The sequence below is a fragment of the Hyla sarda genome, chromosome 4 (assembly GCF_029499605.1).
Source record: "Hyla sarda isolate aHylSar1 chromosome 4, aHylSar1.hap1, whole genome shotgun sequence".
In the NCBI taxonomy this organism is placed as follows: domain Eukaryota; kingdom Metazoa; phylum Chordata; class Amphibia; order Anura; family Hylidae; genus Hyla; species Hyla sarda.
This window is the reverse complement of record NC_079192.1, coordinates 411233732-411255190: the sequence shown is the minus strand read 5'-3', so window position 1 is coordinate 411255190 and position 21459 is coordinate 411233732. Positions and strand designations below refer to the sequence as shown.

The 21459-nt window shown below is 42.6% G+C and overlaps 1 protein-coding gene across 6 annotated transcripts in view; it reads right to left on the bottom strand.

The window, feature by feature from the left end:
• AGBL3 (AGBL carboxypeptidase 3) overlaps positions 1-21459 on the bottom strand; it is a 136488-nt gene that overhangs the window by 105655 nt on the left and 9374 nt on the right. For 5 of the 6 annotated variants that reach the window (XM_056517701.1, XM_056517705.1, XM_056517700.1 and 2 more), the window contains exons 2-3: positions 18129-18230; positions 4902-4953 (exon numbers count right to left, since the gene is read on the bottom strand). In XM_056517701.1, coding sequence (XP_056373676.1) covers positions 4902-4953; positions 18129-18221 — 145 coding nt within the window. In that variant the 5' untranslated portion in view covers positions 18222-18230. The remainder of the gene's footprint in view (positions 1-4901; positions 4954-18128; positions 18231-21459) is intronic. The other variant, XM_056517704.1, reaches the window with a different exon arrangement.

The following is a 21459-nucleotide window of genomic DNA, read 5'->3' as shown; positions in this document are numbered from 1 at the left end:
TAGGGGCAGAGTACCCCTTTAAGGCCTGTCAATGGGAGATATCATAGAGAACTGATCTGTGGGAATGTGGCTGCCAGGACCCCAACCAAACTGTCCGAACAAGTTTTTAAAGGGGTACTCCTCTAGAAAACATTTTTTTTTGTAAATCAACTGGTGCAAGAAAGTTAAACAGATTTGTAAATTACTTACTACAGAGGAAGTTATTTTCTTTTTGAATTTCCTTTCTGTCTGACCACTGTGCTCTCTGCTGACACCTCTGTCCATGTCAGGAACTGTCCAGAGTAGAAGCAAATCCCCATAGCAAACCTCTAATGCTCTGGACAGTTCCAGACATGGACAAAAGGTGTCAGCAGAGAGCACTGTGGTCAGACAGAAAAGAAATTCAAACAGAAAAGAACTTCCTGTGAATCATACAGCAGCTGATAAGTACTGGAAGGATTAAGATTTTTATATAGAAGTAATTTACAAATCTGTTTAATGTTGATTTAAAAAAAATAAAATAAAAAGTTTTCCACCGGAGTAGCCTTTTAAAGGGGTATTTCGGCTTCAAACATCTTATCCCCATATCAAAAGGATAGGGGATAAGATGTATGTTCACAGGGGTCCTGCCGAAATCTCGTTGCAGCCCATGGCATTCTGTGCCGGGTGCTGCTTCCAAAACGGGGACGTGGCATCACGGCCACGCCCCCTTGTGACAGCACACCGCGCCCCCTCCATTCATGTCTATGGGAGGGGGCGTGACGGCCGTCACGCCCCCTCCCATAGACATGAATGGAGAGGATAGGGGATAAGATGTATAAACCCGGAATACCCCCTTTAAAAAAATAAATAAATAAAAATTTAAAATATTTTCTGGCACCGGTTGATTTAAAAAAAAAAAAAAAAAAAAACGGTTTCCAGGGGAGTACCCCTTTAATATTTTATAACGTATCCCTTTTAACAGTGTGTTACGAAATGTTAGAAAACTGTAATGAAAGCTTTTCTGACTGTTCTATGTGGGGGTCCGCATGTTCTACATCCATACATTGCTACCTTCTAATGCATGTCGAGTGGTTTTGTGCTCTCGTAGTTGCCCGGGAAATCTCTTTACAAAAGACCAACCCTCGGGGCCACAGGATGGATAATGGCCGCCGTGACCGCGCAGCTTTAGAGGATTGATCAGACAAGGACACATCTGAAGGCAGAGACAACCTCTCCACTCGCGGGTTCGGAGCCTCCATGTAGGGTTTTGTTCCAGTTATGGATATTAAGGGAAGCCGTAGCTTATAGTCATTAGATCCCGGCTACAAAGCCTCGTATGACCTAAAGCAGGTAGGAGGGACCAGTGTAATATAGGACAATTACTGGAATATAGAACTGCTAGGAAGAGTCACCGACCGCTGAGAAGAAACCCGCAGGACACCGCACCACAAAACCTTCACACAGCTCCGGAAAATCCACTTCAATCCACAATGAAAGAGGAGAAGTCCTGGAGAATCTATTCTAGATAAAATATATATTCTAGTCCATAGGGGGCAGTGTTATAGTAGTTATATTCTTGTATATAGGAGCAGTATTATAGTAGTTATATTCTTGTATATAGGAGCAGTATTATAGTAGTTATATTCTTGTATATAGGAGCAGTATTATAGTAGTTATATTCTTGTATATAGGGAGCAGTATTATAGTAGTTATATTCTTGTATATAGGAGCAGTATTATAGTAGTTATATTCTTGTATATAGGAGCAGTATTATAGTAGTTATATTCTTGTATATAGGGAGCAGTATTATAGTAGTTATATTCTTGTATATAGGAGCAGTATTATAGTAGTTATATTCTTGTATATAGGAGCAGTATTATAGTAGTTATATTCTTGTATATAGGGGCAGTATTATAGTAGTTATATTCTTGTATATAGGAGCAGTATTATAGTAGTTATATTCTTGTATATAGGGAGCAGTATTATAGTAGTTATATTCTTGTATATAGGAGCAGTATTATAGTAGTTATATTCTTGTATATAGGAGCAGTATTATAGTAGTTATATTCTTGTATATAGGGGCAGTATTATAGTAGTTATATTCTTGTATATAGGAGCAGTATTATAGTAGTTATATTCTTGTATATAGGTGCAGTATTATAGTAGTTATATTCTTGTATATAGGAGCAGTATTATAGGAGTTATATTCTTGTATATAGGAGCAGTATTATAGTAGTTATATTCTTGTATATAGGAGCAGTATTATAGTAGTTATATTCTTGTATATAGGTGCAGTATTATAGTAGTTATATTCTTGTATATAGGAGCAGTATTATAGTAGTTATATTCTTGTATATAGGGGCAGTATTATAGTAGTTATATTCTTGTATATAGGAGGCAGTATTATAGTAGTTATATTCTTGTATATAGGAGGCAGTATTATAGTAGTTATATTCTTGTACATAGGGGGCAGTATTATAGTAGTTATATTTAATACCACCTTAATACTAGAAATCCAGGTTGTGGATGTCATCGTTGTTGTCTCTGAAATAATCTTTAGGATGAAATGTGAAATCTCAGATTGTTTCTCCATGACAATGGCCAAGGCTGATGCGCAATGTTCAGAGTCGGATAATAACCCTGGAGAGAAGCGCTCTTTCCATTGTGTTCTACCTCTGCTCTTGTCCTTGATATTGCAGTGGTCAAGAAAACATGGGAATGCTTTTGTCAGGAATGTTTAAAGAATTGTATGTAGACAATGAAGAGTTTATATAAATGGAGCACGTAGGGGCAGGAGAGAGTGGGCGGAGTGCGGTTCACTTCTTTTTATTTATTTTTTTGCTACTATCTAATAATACTAATAGAGCAGTCATCTAGATCAGTGGTCTCTAAACTGTGGCCCCCTAGCTGTTGTAAAACTAAAACTCCCAGCATGCTCGGACAGCAAACGGCTGTTTGGACATGCTGGGAGTTGTAGTTTTGCAACAGCTGGAGGGCCAAAGTTAGGTGATTACTGATCTAAATGAATGGCCATCAGTGCAGGATAGATACGCAAATTTGTCAACATGAATATTTGCGTACTATAAATAAATATAAATACAAACATAATAAATATATATAATATAATGGTGTTGCACATACAGTGCCCTCTAACTATAATAAAGTTTCACATACAGTGCCCTTGGATAATAATGGTGTTGCACATACAGTGCCCTCTGAATATAATGGTGTTGCACATACAGTGCCCTCTGAATATATTGGTGTTGCACATACAGTGCCCTCTGAATATAATGGTGTTGCACATACAGTGTCCTCTGAATATAATGGTGTTGCACATACAGTGTCCTCTGAATATAATGGTGTTGCACATACAGTGTCCTCTGAATATAATGGTGTTGCACATACAGTGTCCTCTGAATATAATGGTGTTGCACATACAGTGTCCTCTGAATATATTGGTGTTGCACATACAGTGTCCTCTGAATATAATGGTGTTGCACATACAGTGTCTTTAGACTATAATGGTGTTGCACATACTGTGCCCTATATAAATATAATGGTGTTGCACATACTGTGCCCTATATAAATATAATGGTGTTGCACATACTGTGCCCTATATAAATATAATGGTGTTGCACATACTGTGCCCTATATAAATATAATGGTGTTGCACATACAGTGCCCTCTGAATATAATGGTGTTGCACATACAGTGCCCTCTGAATATAATGGTGTTGCACATACAGTGCCCTCTGAATATAATGGTGTTGCACATACAGTGCCCTCTGAATATATTGGTGTTGCACATACAGTGCCCTCTGAATATAATGGTGTTGCACATACAGTGCCCTCTGAATATAATGGTGTTGCACATACAGTGCCCTCTGAATATAATGGTGTTGCACATACAGTGCCCTCTGAATATAATGGTGTTGCACATACAGTGCCCTCTGAATATAATGGTGTTGCACATACAGTGTCCTCTGAATATATTGGTGTTGCACATACAGTGCCCTCTGAATATATTGGTGTTGCACATACAGTGCCCTCTGAATATAATGGTGTTGCACATACAGTGCCCTCTGAATATATTGGTGTTGCACATACAGTGTCCTCTGAATATAATGGTGTTGCACATACAGTGTCTTTGGACTAGAATGGTGTTGCACATACAGTGCCCTCTGAATATAATGGTGTTGCACATACAGTGCCCTCTGAATATATTGGTGTTGCACATACAGTGCCCTCTGAATATATTGGTGTTGCTTATACAGTGTCCTCTGAATATAATGGTGTTGCACATACAGTGCCCTCTGAATATAATGGTGTTGCACATACAGTGCCCTCTGAATATAATGGTGTTGCACATACAGTGCCCTCTGAATATATTGGTGTTGCACATACAGTGCCCTCTGAATATATTGGTGTTGCACATACAGTGCCCTCTGAATATAATGGTGTTGCACATACAGTGCCCTCTGAATATATTGGTGTTGCACATACAGTGTCCTCTGAATATAATGGTGTTGCACATACAGTGTCTTTGGACTAGAATGGTGTTGCACATACTGTGCCCTACATAAATATAATGGTGTTGCACATACAGTGCTCTCTGAATATAATGGTGTTGCACATACAGTGCCCTCTGAATATATTGGTGTTGCACATACAGTGCCCTCTGAATATAATGGTGTTGCACATACAGTGCCCTCTGAATATAATGGTGTTGCACATACAGTGCCCTCTGAATATAATGGTGTTCCTCATTTAGTGCCCTCTGAATAGAATGATGTTCCAGGTAGTGCCCTTGAAGTAACAGTGCCATTAATAGTGCCTTCTGAGTTAATAATTTTTGAACGGTGTCCTAACATCTATGCAGATTTTGAGCCACATTTGGCAATGAAATAGTAAAGAAAAACCAATATGTGAACACATACATACCTGAGTAAAAATCATAGGTATCAGGGTCCTCTGATTCATAAGTGTCTTCCTCCTGTAGGGCAAGCAAAGGAACACAATGAGCACACCAGAGGTCTATGGAAAGGAACAATAAACCTAAAGAAAAAAAAGAAGGACATCTTAATAACTCTGAGGTAAGTTCCCTTTTAATAACTTGTATATGTGGGTGGCAGAAGGGGGAAGAGATTGAGTTAAGCTAGTAGGATTAACTAAATTGTGATCCATAGGTGCAGGTCCTCCACTCCAATGTAAGTGCACAACTGCACTTGGGGTTGAGCACCTTGTATCACCTTGTATCACATCAATGTAAGTGTAGGAGTAACTAAGCCTGCATGGTCTTCTATTGCATACAGGTATCCTTAGGCCCAACTAAACCCAATGCTGGTGATAAGGCTGACCATTATGATTTTGATTACTGATCTATATATGTGTGTATATATATATATATATATATATATATATATATATATATATATATATAATTATTTTTTTTTTAATAGATATATATGCTAATATGCTGAAGAAAAACATTATTTTCCTTATGAGACATATCAGCTCGCTATTTGCTTGTAACTAAGATGAAGACCTTAGATGAAAAAACATCTTAAGAAATATAGACTGTGCAGAAGGACGGATACATCCGGAATTTTCTGGCAGAATAGGGAAAGGCAACATAAGTGACCTATGGTTAAGAAACAAATGAATACTTAAAAATGCTAATATATACAGACGCAATACTCAAATAACCAATCAAAATATAACAGGATGATTTTGACGTGATAACTAACCTCCCCTTTTTGTCAACTGTAAAAAACAATGCACTTCCGTATAATAAACAGAACTCCTTGGGACAGCTCCTCAGCCAGTGTGAGCTAAACTTCTGCTGAGAAGGAGATTATACCAACTTTTTGTCCAGTGTTTATTTCTTTGTGTTGACACTCAGCAGTATACAGCGGCAGTCACTCACATTTTAAGGCCTAACCAGCAGCCAACCTTAACACTGGTACCCTTAGGTTTTTGTGGATCTATAGCAGGTATCCTAAAGCCTCATTGAACCCATAGCTGGTACCCCTTGGCCTCAATAAATCAATAGCAGGTACCTTTAGAGCTCAATGACCCCATGGTTGGTACCTTCAGGCCTCATGGAACTCATAGTCATTACCGTTAGGCCTTAGTGAACCCATATCGGGTACTCTTCGGCCTCACTTGACCCCTGGATGGTACCTTTAAGCCTCATGGAGCCCATAGGAGTTAACCTTAGACCTCACTGAGTCCATAGCTGGTACCCTTAGGCCTCCCTGAGTCCATAGCAGATAACCTTTAGGCCTCACTGGATCCATGGCTGGTACCTCTAGGTCTCATCAAGTCCATAGCAGTTACACTCCCTGAACCCATAGCTGTTACTCTTAGGGCTCGTTCACACAAGCAGATTTATTTGCGGGTTTCCCTCTGCATATTTGAAAGTGGGCGGGCTCTTCGCGACTGTCCGCAGCATATTTTCCGCTGCGTAAAATCCGCCGCAGACCCTACTGACTTCAATGGGGCTTGCAGCGGATTTTCCACAGCGGAAAATATGCTGCGGACAACCACGGAAAGCCCGCCCCCTTTCAAATACGCAGAGGGAAATTCGCAAATAAATCCGCTCTTGTGAACGAGCCCTTAGTCCTCATTGAGCCCATAACTGGTACCCTTAGGCCTCACTGAGTCCATAGCTGGTAACCTTTAGGCCTTACTGGATCCATGGCTGGTACATTTAGGTCTCATTAAAACGGGTACTCCACTGCTCAGCATTAGGAACAAACTGTTCCGAACGCTGAAGCCGGGAGCTCGTGAAATCATAACCCCGCCCCCTCATGACGTCACGACCCGCCCCCTCAATGCAAGTTTATGGGAGGGGGCGTGACGATAGTCATGCCCCCTCCCATAGACTTGCATTGAGGGGGCGGGGTGTGATGTCATGAGGGGGAGGGGTTATGACGTCACGAGCTGCCGGCTCCAGCTTTTGGAACAGTTTGTACCAAACGCTGAGCAGCGGAGTACCCCTTTAAGTTCATAGCAGTTACACTCCCTGAACCCATAGCTGTTACTCTTAGTCCTCATTGACCCAGTAGCAGGTACCCCATGGCCTCATGTGCGTCCTTTACAGAAATCCATACTACACAGATTGGCAATGTAGTCCCCATACTGTACCTCTTCGTGTTCCTATATGGCACCAACTGGCTCCAGAAAGTTATAGAGATTTGTAAATTGCTTCTATTAAAAAAAAATCTTAATCCTTTCAGTACTTATGAGCTTCTGAAGTTGAGTTGTTCTTTTCTGTCTGTCTAAGTGCTCTCTGATGACACCTGTCTCGGGAACTGTCCAGGGTAGAAGCAAATCCCCATAGCAAATCTTCTACTCTGTGCAGTTCCCGAGACAAGCAGAGATGTCAGCAGAGAGCACTGTAGCAAGACAGAAAAGAACAACTCAACTTCAGCAGCTGATAATTATTGGAAGGATTAAGATTTTTTAATAGAAGTCATTTACAAATCTGTTTAACTTTCTGCTGCCAGTTGAGATTATATATATATATATATATAGCTTGAGAAAGACTGCAATTGGGCAGTTGAAACGTTGTTCCTGATGTTGGGTCAATAAACCTTATTCACCTTGTACCTTGGAGTGCTGCGGCTTTTTGTTTTTGGAGTGGATGTCTATGGGACCCTGGACCTGGGACCTTCACCGCCTGCACCCGTTGCTTTCTTTGGAGGTTGTGCTGCTCTACCCCTTTACTTGTCTGTATATATATATATATGTGTATATATATATATATATCTAATATATATATATATATATATATATATATATATATATTTTATTAAATTTTTTTATTTTTTTTATTAATTATAGTTTTTTCCTGGAATACCCCTTTAACCAAAGTGAATTCTTATGCATTTGTAGTCGGCGAGCAGCATCCCCGAGACGTCCCGCTGAGCTCTCTCAAGTCACTACGGATAAACTGCGGCAGAGTCGGACTATTTGTAATCCTGATCTCGCAGATACTTCCAGGGTAATGCTCCATGTATATTAAACTTCAGCCCTAAAGGAATAAACCCAAGATGAAGCCGATACGTGCGGTGGCGTCCCCGTCCCGGTGACCGCATTATAAATTCATGAAGAGAAGGAAGACGATGCCGCTTCTCATGTCAATGTGACAGGCACAGGTAGGATACATTTTACTGCCAGATACCTTTCTATCCAGTCCGTCCCGCCAGGCGACACTTTGTGCGACAGACGTTGAGTTCTCTTTAAGCGGATTTAGAAAAGTCTCGGAGTTAAAAAATTTCAATCTACTCATTAAAATGATTCTGTTAAAAGGAAATGGGGGAAAGCGAAGGCTATTGTGAATTCAAAGGGATGGTGGGAGATGAGCAACAGCGCCCCACGTGTGTGTGGTTGATGCCTGGTATTGCAGCTCGACTCCGTTAAAATGACTATGGCTACAATACCACACACAATCGGTAAGAAATCGGTCATTACCGTACACTTAGCGGTAATTTTGGTTCCTTATCCCACGACAGCACAGAGAAGAGCAGGACCCCGCCCCCGAGGGGCAGGAACCCTGACGACATAAAAGAAGACTCCTCTGCCTCGGTGGATTACAGGCGCCTGCATAAGAGCCTTCTCAATAGTAGTTAAATCAAAGTGAAGACCAAACACCCAGTGAACAAGAAAAAGCCTTAGGTTGGGTTCACACTTTGTTTTTGCAATATAGTTTCCTGTATCAGGTTTTTGATGAAAAACGGATTCCTCAAAACCGGACTAAGGCTGCATTCACATCTCGTTTTTGCAATACGGTTCCCGTATCCGCTTTCAGTAAAAAAAAAATATATATATATATATAATGGAAACCGTATGTATAGGCATTTCATAGAAAACCGTACGCCAACCGTAGCATCCGGTTGTGTACGTTTTTTTCCCCGTACACAAAACTGTAGTCTACTACGGTTTTATATCCGGTGAAAAAAAAAGGATACAACCCATATACATTTTTTGTTTTAAATGGTGGTCTATGGGAATTGTACTGAACCTAATGCGGAAGGTTTCATCCGGTTTGCACAATACGGTTTTGCAGTTTGCACATGCGCAGTGCACGACGAAAGTTCTTCCCACAAATAGAACAAGAAGAACTTTATTTAATTAAGGACAAAAATAAAACTGTATCCATTTTTTTTCTACAAAAAAAAAAAACGTATTAAACCGTTTTTCACCCGGACCAAAAGACGTCGTAGGCAACAGTTTTGGGTACGGGGAAAAAAAACTAACAAAACTGTATAAGACGCAAAACGGACTAAACCGGATGATGCGTTTGACATGCGGTTTACAATGTTAAGTGAATGCATATGGTTTTCTACACGGTTCCGTAAGGTTTTTAACTTGAAACCGTATACAGGAACTGTATAGCAAAAACGCGGTGTGCGTGCAGCCTTAGAAGGGTGAGAATGAAGCGATGCTGTCGTGGTGCGTGGAGAAGAAATTACCGATAAGTGTCATTACCGATTTCATCCTCACAGAGACATTCAAGGTTAATGCTTTATTGGTGACTATGGACAACGCGTTTCGGATCCCATTACCTCCTTCCTCAGGTCCATATAAAAACACCTCTTGATGGGAGGAGCGGTGACTTAAGTCTCCCCCAGTTCTTGATCGTCGAGTTGTGCCTGATGATGTCTATGTCTGATCCCACCGCTTTGTTCGCTTGGTAGGTAGTTGGTTACTGACCTTGATCTTGCTCCTGACCAGCTTCTGAATTTTTGCCTACATCTCGGTCTATTCCTACAGCATTGTCTACCTGGTACTTTTAGTTCTACTTCCAGTTTCCGACATTGCTCTTGTTCCTTAAAGGGGTACTCCGCTGCCCCAGCGTTCGCAACCTTTAGTTCTGAGCGCTGCGTGCGGGCTGCGGGGGTCGTGACGTCAGAACCACGCCCCCTCAACACAAGTCTATGGGAGGGGCGTCATGGCCATCACGCCCCCTCCCATAGACTTGCATTGAGGGGGCGTGGTCATGGCGTGACATCACTCAATGTTCCGATCGCTCGGGCAGCGGAGTACCCCTTTAACACATCTCTTAAGTCTCACTGCACTGTTTGATGTCCGTCCATTCTTAAACTCTCTATTGGATTGTCTGCCTGGTACCTGTAGTCCTCCTCCTGTATTCTGATCTCACCCTATTCCCGACTACGTTCCTGGTGTTCCTTTTGCCTGTAGCCTCCTATCTGACTTCTTGAACAAACTCCAAGAACTCCATAACTTGGACCTGCAGTGGTGCCACCACAAAACCAAGGATTTACTGAAGGTCCTCCTTAAATAAAGACCAAATCTTCCTTTGGAGGTAAAGGGTAAAAAGTAGGGGTTCCCACTGATTCCATACACTATCCTGTACCAGATGAACCGTGGCTTCAAGACACATCTCTAATAAATGGTGCAGGATACAAAACAGAATTTTGGAACATAAAGCCAATGAATGTTTGGTGCATGTTGAGCGCTGGTGCACAAATTTTTGCCACCCTAGACGAAAGCTAATTTTGCCGTCCCTTGACCCTGCCCATTGGCTCTGCCCTTTGACATGCCCCACCTTACTACTGGGGTGCCACACTGTAACAAACCTCCTCCCCATGTAATCACCTTACTACTGGGGTGACACACTGTAACAAGCCTCCTCCTCATGTAATCTCCTTACTTCTGGGGTGACACACTGTAACAAACCTCCTCCTCATGTAATCTCCTTACTACTGGGGTGACACACTGTAACAAACCTCCTCCTCATGTAATCACCTTACTACTGGGGTGACACACTGTAACAAACCTCCTCCTCATGTAATCACCTTACTACTGGGGTGACACACTGTAACAAACCTCCTCCTCATGTAATCTCCTTACTACTGGGGTGACACACTGTAACAAACCCCCTCCATATGTAATTACCTTACTACTGGGGTGACACACTGTAACAAACCTCCTCATGTAATCTCCTTACTACTGGGGTGACACACTGTAACAAACCTCCTCCTCATGTAATCTCCTTACTACTGGAGTGACACTGTAACAAACCTCCTCCTCATGTAATCTCCTTACTACTGTGGTGACACACTGTAACAAACCTCCTCCTCGTGTAATCTCCTTACTACTGGGGTGACACACTGTAACAAACCTCCTCCTCGTGTAATCTCCTTACTATTGAGGTGACACACTGTAATAAACTTCCTCCTCATGTAATCTCCTTACTACTGGGGTGACACACTGTAACAAACCTCCTCATGTAATCTCCTTACCACTGGGGTGACACACTGTAACAAACCTCCTCCTCATGTAATCTCCTTACTACTGGGATGACACACTGTAATAAACTTCCTCCTCATGTAATCTCCTTACTACTGGGGTGACACACTGTAACAAACCTCCTCCTCATGTAATCACCTTACTACTGGGGTGACACACTGTAACAAACCTCCTCCTCATGTAATCTCCTTACTACTGGGGTGACACACTGTAACAAACCTCCTTCTCATGTAATCTCCTTACTACTGGGGTGACACACTGTAACAAACCTCCTCCTCATGTAATCTCCTTACCACTGGGGTGACACTGTAACAAACCTCCTCCTCATGTAATCTCCTTACTACTGGGGTGACACACTGTAACAAACCTCCTCATGTAATCTCCTTACCACTGGGGTGACACACTGTAACAAACCTCCTCCTCATGTAATCTCCTTACTACTGGGATGACACACTGTAATAAACTTCCTCCTCATGTAATCTCCTTACTACTGGGGTGACACACTGTAACAAACCTCCTCCTCATGTAATCACCTTACTACTGGGGTGACACACTGTAACAAACCTCCTCCTCATGTAATCTCCTTACTACTGGGGTGACACACTGTAACAAACCTCCTTCTCATGTAATCTCCTTACTACTGGGGTGACACACTGTAACAAACCTCCTCCTCATGTAATCTCCTTACCACTGGGGTGACACTGTAACAAACCTCCTCCTCATGTAATCTCCTTACCACTGGGGTGACACACTGTAACAAACCTCCTCCTCATGTAATCTCCTTACCACTGGGGTGACACACTGTAACAAACCTCCTCCTCATGTAATCACCTTACTACTGGGGTGACACAATGTAACAAACCTCCTCCTCATGTAATCACCTTACTACTGGGGTGACACACTGTAACAAACCTCCTCCTCATGTAATCACCTTACTACTGGGGTGACACACTGTAACAAACCTCCTCCTCATGTATTCACCTTACTACTGGGGTGACACATTGTAACAAACCCCCTCCTCATGTAATAACCTTACTACTGGGGTGACACACTGTAACAAACCCCCTTCTCATGTAATCACCTTACTACTGGGGTGACACACTGTAACAAACCCCCTCCTCGTGTAATCTCCTTACCACTGGGGTGACACACTGTAACAAACCTCCTCCTCATGTAATCTCCTTACCACTGGGGTGACACACTGTAACAAACCTCCTCCTCATGTCATCTCCTTACTACTGGGGTGACACACTGTAACAAACCTCCTCCTCATGTAATCTCCTTACTACTGGGGTGACACACTGTAACAAACCTCCTTCTCATGTAATCTCCTTACCACTGGGGTGACACTGTAACAAACCTCCTCCTCATGTAATCTCCTTACCACTGGGGTGACACACTGTAACAAACCTCCTCCTCATGTAATCTCCTTACCACTGGGGTGACACACTGTAACAAACCTCCTCCTCATGTAATCTCCTTACTACTGGGGTGACACACTGTAACAAACCTCCTCCTCATGTAATCTCCTTACCACTGGGGTGACACACTGTAACAAACCTCCTCCTCATGTAATCACCTTACTACTGGGGTGACACAATGTAACAAACCTCCTCCTCATGTAATCACCTTACTACTGGGGTGACACACTGTAACAAACCTCCTCCTCATGTAATCACCTTACTACTGGGGTGACACACTGTAACAAACCTCCTCCTCATGTATTCACCTTACTACTGGGGTGACACATTGTAACAAACCCCCTCCTCATGTAATAACCTTACTACTGGGGTGACACACTGTAACAAACCCCCTTCTCATGTAATCACCTTACTACTGGGGTGACACACTGTAACAAACCTCCTCCTCATGTAATCTCCTTACTACTGGGGTGACACACTGTAACAAACCTCCTCCTCATGTAATCACCTTACTACTGGGGTGACACACTGTAACAAACCTCCTCCTCATGTATTCACCTTACTACTGGGGTGACACATTGTAACAAACCCCCTCCTCATGTAATAACCTTACTACTGGGGTGACACACTGTAACAAACCCCCTTCTCATGTAATCACCTTACTACTGGGGTGACACACTGTAACAAACCTCCTCCTCATGTAATCTCCTTACTACTGGGGTGACACACTGTAACAAACCTCCTCCTCATGTAATCTCCTTACTACTGGGGTGACACACTGTAACAAACCTCCTCCTCATGTAATCTCCTTACTACTGGGGTGACACACTGTAACAAACCTCCTCCTCATGTAATCTCCTTACCACTGGGGTGACACACTGTTATGTGGACTATATGGAAGGCTACAATATATGTTTTGCTGATTTCCAAGATGGCGCACATTTCCTCGAAGGCGTGAATAAACCTGAGTTTGCCGCCATTGTTATTCAATATATTCCTTGTTGTGTAGATGAGGCGGCAGAACGCGGTCGCTTTCACGCTCCGTACTGTGGTTTTTCGACAGAGGTTACCCACAGTTCAGCGATTCTTCATTCACAGCTTGTTAACCTATCAGGTACCGGCCGCTATTGTGCCGCGCGGGGAATTAGACGGTAACGTGTAACAGACACCACTGTGTGCGGACGCCGCGGATTTCTGAGAGATAAAGATGGCGGAACGGTGATTATCGGCCGAGGACGACGCATGGCTTCCTCCGCGGTGACAGAGGCAAATGTCCCATACCTGGAACCACCACGTGATAAGAAAAGATCTCAAAATGTAAAAGTAAAGAAACATTGGATCAGCAAGTAAGGACCCCCGTGATGGAAGATTAAAGGGGTACTCTGGATACAGTTTTTTTATTTTTTTTTTAAAGGGGTATTCCGGGTTTATACATCTCATCCCCTATCCCCTCCATTCATGTCTATGGGAGGGGGCATGATGGCCGTCACGCCCCCTTCCATAGACATGAATGGAGGGGGGCGTGGCATGATGTCACTAGAGGGCATGGTCGTGATGCAACATCCCAGTCCCGACACAGAATGCGGCGGGACCGGTGCGAACATACATCTTATCCCCTATCCTTTAGATTTGGGGATAAGATGTATGCAGCCGAAATACCCCTTTAAAAGGGGTACTCCCATGGAAAACTTTTTTATTATTTTTTTATTTATTTTAAATCAACTGGTGCCAGAAAGTTAAACAGATTTGTAAATGACTTCTATTAAAACATCTTAATCCTTCCAGTACCTATTAGCTTCTGAATACTACAGAGGAAATTCTTTTCTTTTTGGAACACAGAGCTCTCTGCTGACATCATGACCACAGTGCTCTCTGCTGACATCTCTGTCCATTTTAGGAACTGTCCAGAGCAGCATATGTTTTCTATGGGGATTTTCTCCTACTCTGGACAGTTCTTAAAATGAACAGAGATGTCAGCAGAGAGCACTGTGGTCATGATGTCAGCAGAGAGCTCTGTGTTCCAAATAGAAAATAATTTCCTCTGTAGTATTCAGCAGATAATAAGTACTGGAAGGATTACGATTTTTTTTTATAGAAGTAATTTACAAATCTGTTTAACTTTCTGGCACCAGTTGATTTAAAAAATAAAAAAGAAAGTTTTCCACGGGAGTACCCCTTTAAGTTGTCCAGAATGAGGAAATGTAAAAAAAGCAAACTGGACTTATCTCACTCTGCTCCCCGTCTGGTGAAATGCTCCCGACCTCGGTTGCGGTCTTCTTCTTGCTTCTTGAGGTCACGCAATTTTTAGAGAATAATGTAGGGCTTCTTGTGTATGCCTTGTGCCTACCTGTTTTAGCTGATTTGGCAGGCGTGAGTTTTCAGCCACATTGGTTTCTCTTTCACAATAGAAATGATTTCCTAATGCTGCCTAGTTTTCTAATGAATCCTCTGGCTTTGCAGACAGAGGGGGTGGAGTCCGATCACTGCACCTGGTCATCAAATTCGGCTGCTGGTGAACTGATTAGACTCATAAGTGTGTTGGGGTCAGTTCACATTATGTGCAGTTTTTACACATTTTTTTTTATCCAAAGTGCGCTTCTAAGAGATCTTTTTCCATGAGGAGAACGTGATTTGACCTCTAATCACAACAAAGGGGTTTTATGAAGATTTAAAGTTTTGTGGCTGTTTTCACATGTTGCTTTTTTACATGTTTACACAAATTTTTACAGCAATTTTGGAAAATTTCAGCAAAAACACACACAGATTTATCATCATTTGTGCAACTGAAGTGAAATAGCACCGCAAGAACAGAAAGAAACATCAATGTAGGTAGGTGAATCACTACTATATATATCTTCATACTGTAGAAATAGCAGCAGTATACAGATCGTGCTGGGAGGGGAGAGGTATAACTACTGTATATCCTGATCATCCCATAGAGAGAGCAGCAGTATACAGATAGAACTGGAGGGGAGGTGCATAACTACTATATATCCTGATCCCATAGATATAGCAGTCGCAATATACAGATAGAGCTTAAGGGAAGCATATAACTACTTTATATCCTGATCACATAGAGATAGCAGCAGTATACAGATGGAACTGGAGGGGAGGTGTATAACTACTTTATATCCTGATCACATAGAGATAGCAGCAGTATACAGATGGAACTGGAGGGGAGGTGTATAACTACTATATCCTGATCCCATAGAGATAGCAGCAGTATACAGATAGAACTGGAGGGGAGGAGTATAACTACTATTTATACTGATTCCATAGAGATAGCAGCAGTATACAGATAGAGCTGGAGGTAAGGTGTATAACTACTATATATCCCGATCCCATAGAGATAGCAGCAGTATACAGATAGAGCTGGAGAGAAGGTATATAACTGCTATATATCCTGATCCCATAGAGATAGCAGCAGCATTATACAGATAGAGCTGGAGGGGAGGAGTATAACTACTATTTATACTGATTCCATAGAGATAGCAGCAGTATACAGATAGAGCTGGAGGGAAGGTATATAACAGCTATATATCCTGATCCCATAGAGATAGCAGCAGCAGTATACAGATAGAACTGGTGGGGAGGTGAATAACTACTACCGTGTTTCCCCCGAAAATACACCCTACCCCGAAAATAGGCCCTAGCTGTATTATCGGGGTGGGCTGCAATATAAGCCAACGGCTGTCCGGGCATGCTGGGAGTTGTAGTTTTGCAACAGCTGCAGGTCCGCAGGTTGAAGACCACTGACCTAGACAATGCCTGGGCTGCAAATATTAAAAAACAAAACTTAAACTTACCTTTGTCCTCCGTTCCCCCGTTGCTAAGGAACCGGCCTCACTGTCCTCCGCTGTTATCGCTGCTTCCTGGTGTTGGGACGTCACAGAGCCTTCAGCCTATCACTGGCCGCAGCGATGTCCCGCCTCTGCCGATGATAGGCTGAGCCCACTGTCATGTAAGAAGCCGGACGGGATCAGCCTATCATCGGCAGAGGCGGGACATCGCTGCGGCCAGTGATAGGCTGAAGGCTCTGTGACGTCCAGGAAGCAGCGATAACAGCGGAGGACAGTGAGGCCGGTTCCTTAGCAACGGGGGAACGGAGGACAAAAGTACGGTAAGTTAAAGTTTGCTTTGTAATACCCTATTTGCAGCCCGGGCACAGGAATAGATACAGCGCAGCGGGCGATCATTATTTGGGGGGGGGGGAGAGGCTGCGCTTGCGGGTGACAAAAGATTATCTCCCCGATGTGGGGTGCTGGGCTGATAAACCGGCGGGGGGGGGGGGGGGGGGGGGATTGGGGGGGGGGGGGGGTAGGGACGTTGGGCTTCAGAGCTGTGCCCATCACATGATAATAATGGGGGGGGGGGGTGTAAATACCGTGGAACCGCCATGTTGTTTAATGTGCATACCGTGCTGTAAATAAGTAAGCCCAACCCTGAAAATAGGCCCTAGTGTGTTTTTTTGTGGCTAAAAGTAATATAAGACCCGGTCCTATTTTCGGAGAAACACGGTATATGTCCTGATCCCATAGAGATAGCAGCAGTATACAGATAGAGCTTGAGGGGAGGAGTATAACTAGTATATATCCTGATCACATAGAGATAGCAGCAGTATACAAATAGAGCTGGAGGGGAGGTGTATAACTACTATATATCCTGATCCCATAGAGATAGCAGCAGCGGTATACAGATAGAGCTGGAGGAGAGGTGTATAACTACTATATATATCCTGATCTTATAAAGATAGCAGCAGTATACAGATAGAGCTGGAGGGGAGGTGAATAACTAGTATATATCCTGATTCCATAGATAGCAGCAGTATACAGATAGAGCTGGAAGGGAGGTGTACAGCTACTATATATCCTGATCTTATAAAGATAGCAGCAGTATACAGATAGAGCTGGAGGAGAGGTGTATAACTACTATATATCCTGATCCCATAAAGACAGCAGCAGCAGTATACAGACAGAGCTGGAGGAGAGGTGTAAAACGTCTATTTAATTTAATATAGATTGCTGCAACAGCGGTATACAGACAGAGCTGGGGGTGGAGAGGTTTGGGAGCTCCCAGAAGAATCTGATAGGTGATGTCAGATGACACAGGACATAAAACATTTTGATTTTCTGTGGGTCAGGGGGGAATCACATGAGCCATTTAAAGCAATAGAATGCATAGATGCAGCTGAGCTGGAATGAAATATATAGCACTGCAGGACTAGTAATAGTGAATGTGAATGATATGGTCCAAAAAATAAAAAATAAAATAACCCCCTGGAGAGCTTATTCCGATCCTCCTGATATCTGTAGGACATATATGGGGGTCTCCTGACTTTCCCTTCATGGCAGATGGGGAGAGGAGTCAGACAAGCGGAGTGTATGGGGGATCGGGAGGGGCAGCTTTCAGCCTAATATACACCGTGTGGTCAGGTTTGGGTTTGTATTATCTTAGGGTCGGCACGTACCAATTCCGAATCACTGCTGCTCGTCTGATCGGCCACAATGTCCTGGATCTCGGTGTCGTCGGACATGACGCCTCGGCAAGTGATGGCCGACATTCTGCAGCACTAGAAAGAGACAGAAGAGACACAAAGTTATTTCCCCCAAAATTTATTTATTTGGGGGGGGGGGGGGGGGGAGGGATTTCCTGGATGTACTGCTGGGTACTACAGTTCCCAGAATTAATCGCTTTCCCTCATGCCAGTTCCCCGCCCAGAGCTGCTCCAGAAGATCTAATTCAGTGTTTCCCAACCAGGGTGCCTCCAGCTGTTGCAAAACTACAACTTCCAGCATGCCTGGACAGCCTTCGGCTTCGAATTGTAGTTTTGCAACAGCTGGAGGCACCCTGGTTGGGAAACACTGATGTAATTTTACTATTGAACAGAGAGGTTGCAGCCTGAGCTGTATTCATTTCCTTTCTGCTCCTCTGCCTGTGGCACTAGGCAGCATGCTGTACACAAATTTAATTCTCCATATATATATATATATATATATATATATATATATAATGTAATGTATTGTAGGGGCTGGTCAGAGGTGACTGACAATTGGAGGACTACACAAAATCCTGTCAGGAGAGAAGGAGGAGCTGGAAGCTGCTGAGACAACACCAAACTGAAGAGAGGACTACACAACTTCCTGTCAGGAGAGAAGGAGGAGCTGCTGAGAGAGCACCAAACTGATAATGAGAGGACTATGCAGGTTCCTGTCAGGAGATAAAGAGGAACAGGAAGCTGCTGAGACAACACCGAACTGTCCAGAAGACTACACAACTTCCTGTCAGGGGAGCCCAAGCTGAATGTTACTGATGCCTTGTTAGCTCTCCCGGTGGTCTTCCTCTCGCAGATGCTGATCAGTATTGGCACAAAGTAATCTCCGCTGCTATGAATTCCTGATAGGGCCCAAACACACTACAGATATTCCCAGAATACACTTGGGGCATAATTCCCCCCCCCCTCCTCTTTTTTTTTTTTCTCCTTATATATCATCTGACTCCAGACAGTTAAACAGATTTGTAAATTACTTCCATTAAAAAAATCTTAATCCTTCCAATACTTATCAGCTGCTGAAGTTGAGTTGTTCTTTTCTGTCTGGCAACAGTGCTCTCTGCGGACATCTCTGCTTATCTCGGGAACTGAGCAGAGTAGAAGAGGTTTGCTATGGGGATTTGCTTCTACTCTGGACAGTTCCCGAAACAGGTGTCATCAGAGAGCACTTAGACAGAAAAGAACAACTCAACTTCAGCAGCTCATAAGTACTGAAAAGATTAAGATTTTTTAATAGAAGTCATTTACAAATCTGTTTAACTTTCGGGAGCCAGTTGATATATATATATATATATATATAAAAAAAAGTTTTTTTTCTGGATAACCCCTTTAAGTCACATGATAAATAAATCACATAACTTGTAATGTAAAAAAATAATAATAATAGTAATAAAAAAATTTTAAAACGCAGGGGATTTAACATCAAAGAAAAAAGTACCTATACTAATATACACACTAATAAAAAAATGTTAAAAAAAAAAACACAAGACGCCGTGTCTGTTTCACGTCTTCGTTGGGCGACTTTTAAAAGCACGAAAGCCTAATAAGAGAAGCCATTTATTTCTATGTATGTGAATATCTCTCAGAAATGGCTGATAACAGGGAACAATAGATCGCATCAAGCTGCACAGTACATAGTGAGAGGCTTAACACGGCGCCACTGCTGTTTTCCCTTTGTGTTTGGCACAGCAGGTAGGGTCCATTGAAGTAAATGGAGCTATGTTGTAATACCGAAAACAACCTGAGGGCACGGGTGGCGCTGTTTTTGGAAGAAAGCGGCCATGTTTTTCTAATCCTGGATAATCCCCTCCGGTGGAAAACATTTTTTTTTTTAAATCAACTGGCGCCAGAAAGTAAAAACAGATTTGTAAATGACTTCTATTAAAAAATCTTAATCCTTCCAGTACTTTTTAGCAGCTGTATGCTAGAGAAAGAAGAAGAAATTCTATTCTTTTTGAATTTCTTTTTTTTCTTGTCCACAGTGCTCTCTGCTGACACCTGATGCCCGTATCAGGAACTGTCCAGAGCAGGAGAGAATCCCCATAGCAAACCTATGTTCCTGACACGGACAGAGGTGTCAGCAGAGAGCAAAAAAGACATTAAAAAAAGAAAAGAATTTCCTCTGGCACATACAGTTGCTTATAAGTACTGGAAGGATAAAGATTTTTTTTAAAAGAAGTCCTAAAATTAAAAAATCTTAATCCTTCCAGTACTTATTAGCTGCTGAATACTAGAGTAGAAATTATTTTCCGTTTGAAACACAGAGCTCTCTGCTGACATCACGAGCACAGTGCTCTCTGCTGACATGTTAGCAACTGTCCAGAGTAGGAGAAAATCCCCATAGCAAACATATGCTGCTCTGGACAGTTCCTAAAATGGACAGAGATGTCAGCAGAGAGCACTGTGGTCATGATGTCAGCAGAGAGCTCTGTGTTCCAAAAAGAAAAGAATTTCCGCTGTAGTATTCAGCAGCTAATAAGTACTGGAAGGATTAAGATTTTTTTTAAAGAAGTAATTTTCAAATCTGTTTAACTTTCTGGAGCCAGTTCATTTAAAAAATAAAATAGTTAATAGGTTAATATAGCAACCCCTTTCCTGAAGGCTGCGATGCGAGACCTTCTGACTGTCGCCCGTCCACACCCTGATATCTAGTTATGGGGATTACCGCCATCTAATCTGTTTATGGCTTCCTGCTCTCAGGTACTTAATGGTAACCAGGCAATTACACTAATTACCGGATGACACCGGCCATAGACAACCACAACAAACCCTCCCTGAGCCATGAATAACACCCATCACACAGGCAGCTCTCTCCCCCAATCCCCGATACACATGCCTGCTCGACTCAACTGAGCGTGCAGATTACTTAATATGGGAGGGGGGCTCTGCAGGTGGTTTTCCCTGGTCTGTAATATCTGCCATAGGGGACCAGTCAGGAGTCCCCCCCCCCCCCCCCCCCAATACAGATTAGATGGTTAACCGAACCTGGTGGGCTTGACCTACCTTAAAGGGGTACTCCGGTGGAAAATTTATTTTTATTTTATTTTTATTTTTAATTTTTTTTAAATCAACTGGTGCCAGAAAGTTAAACAGATTTGTAAATAACTTCTATTAAAAAATCTTAATCCTTCCAGTACTTATTAGCTGCTGAATACTACAGAGGAAACTCTTTTCTTTTTGAAACACAGAGCTCTCTGCTGACATCACGAGCACAGTTCTCTCTGCTGACATCTCTGTCCATTTTAGGAAC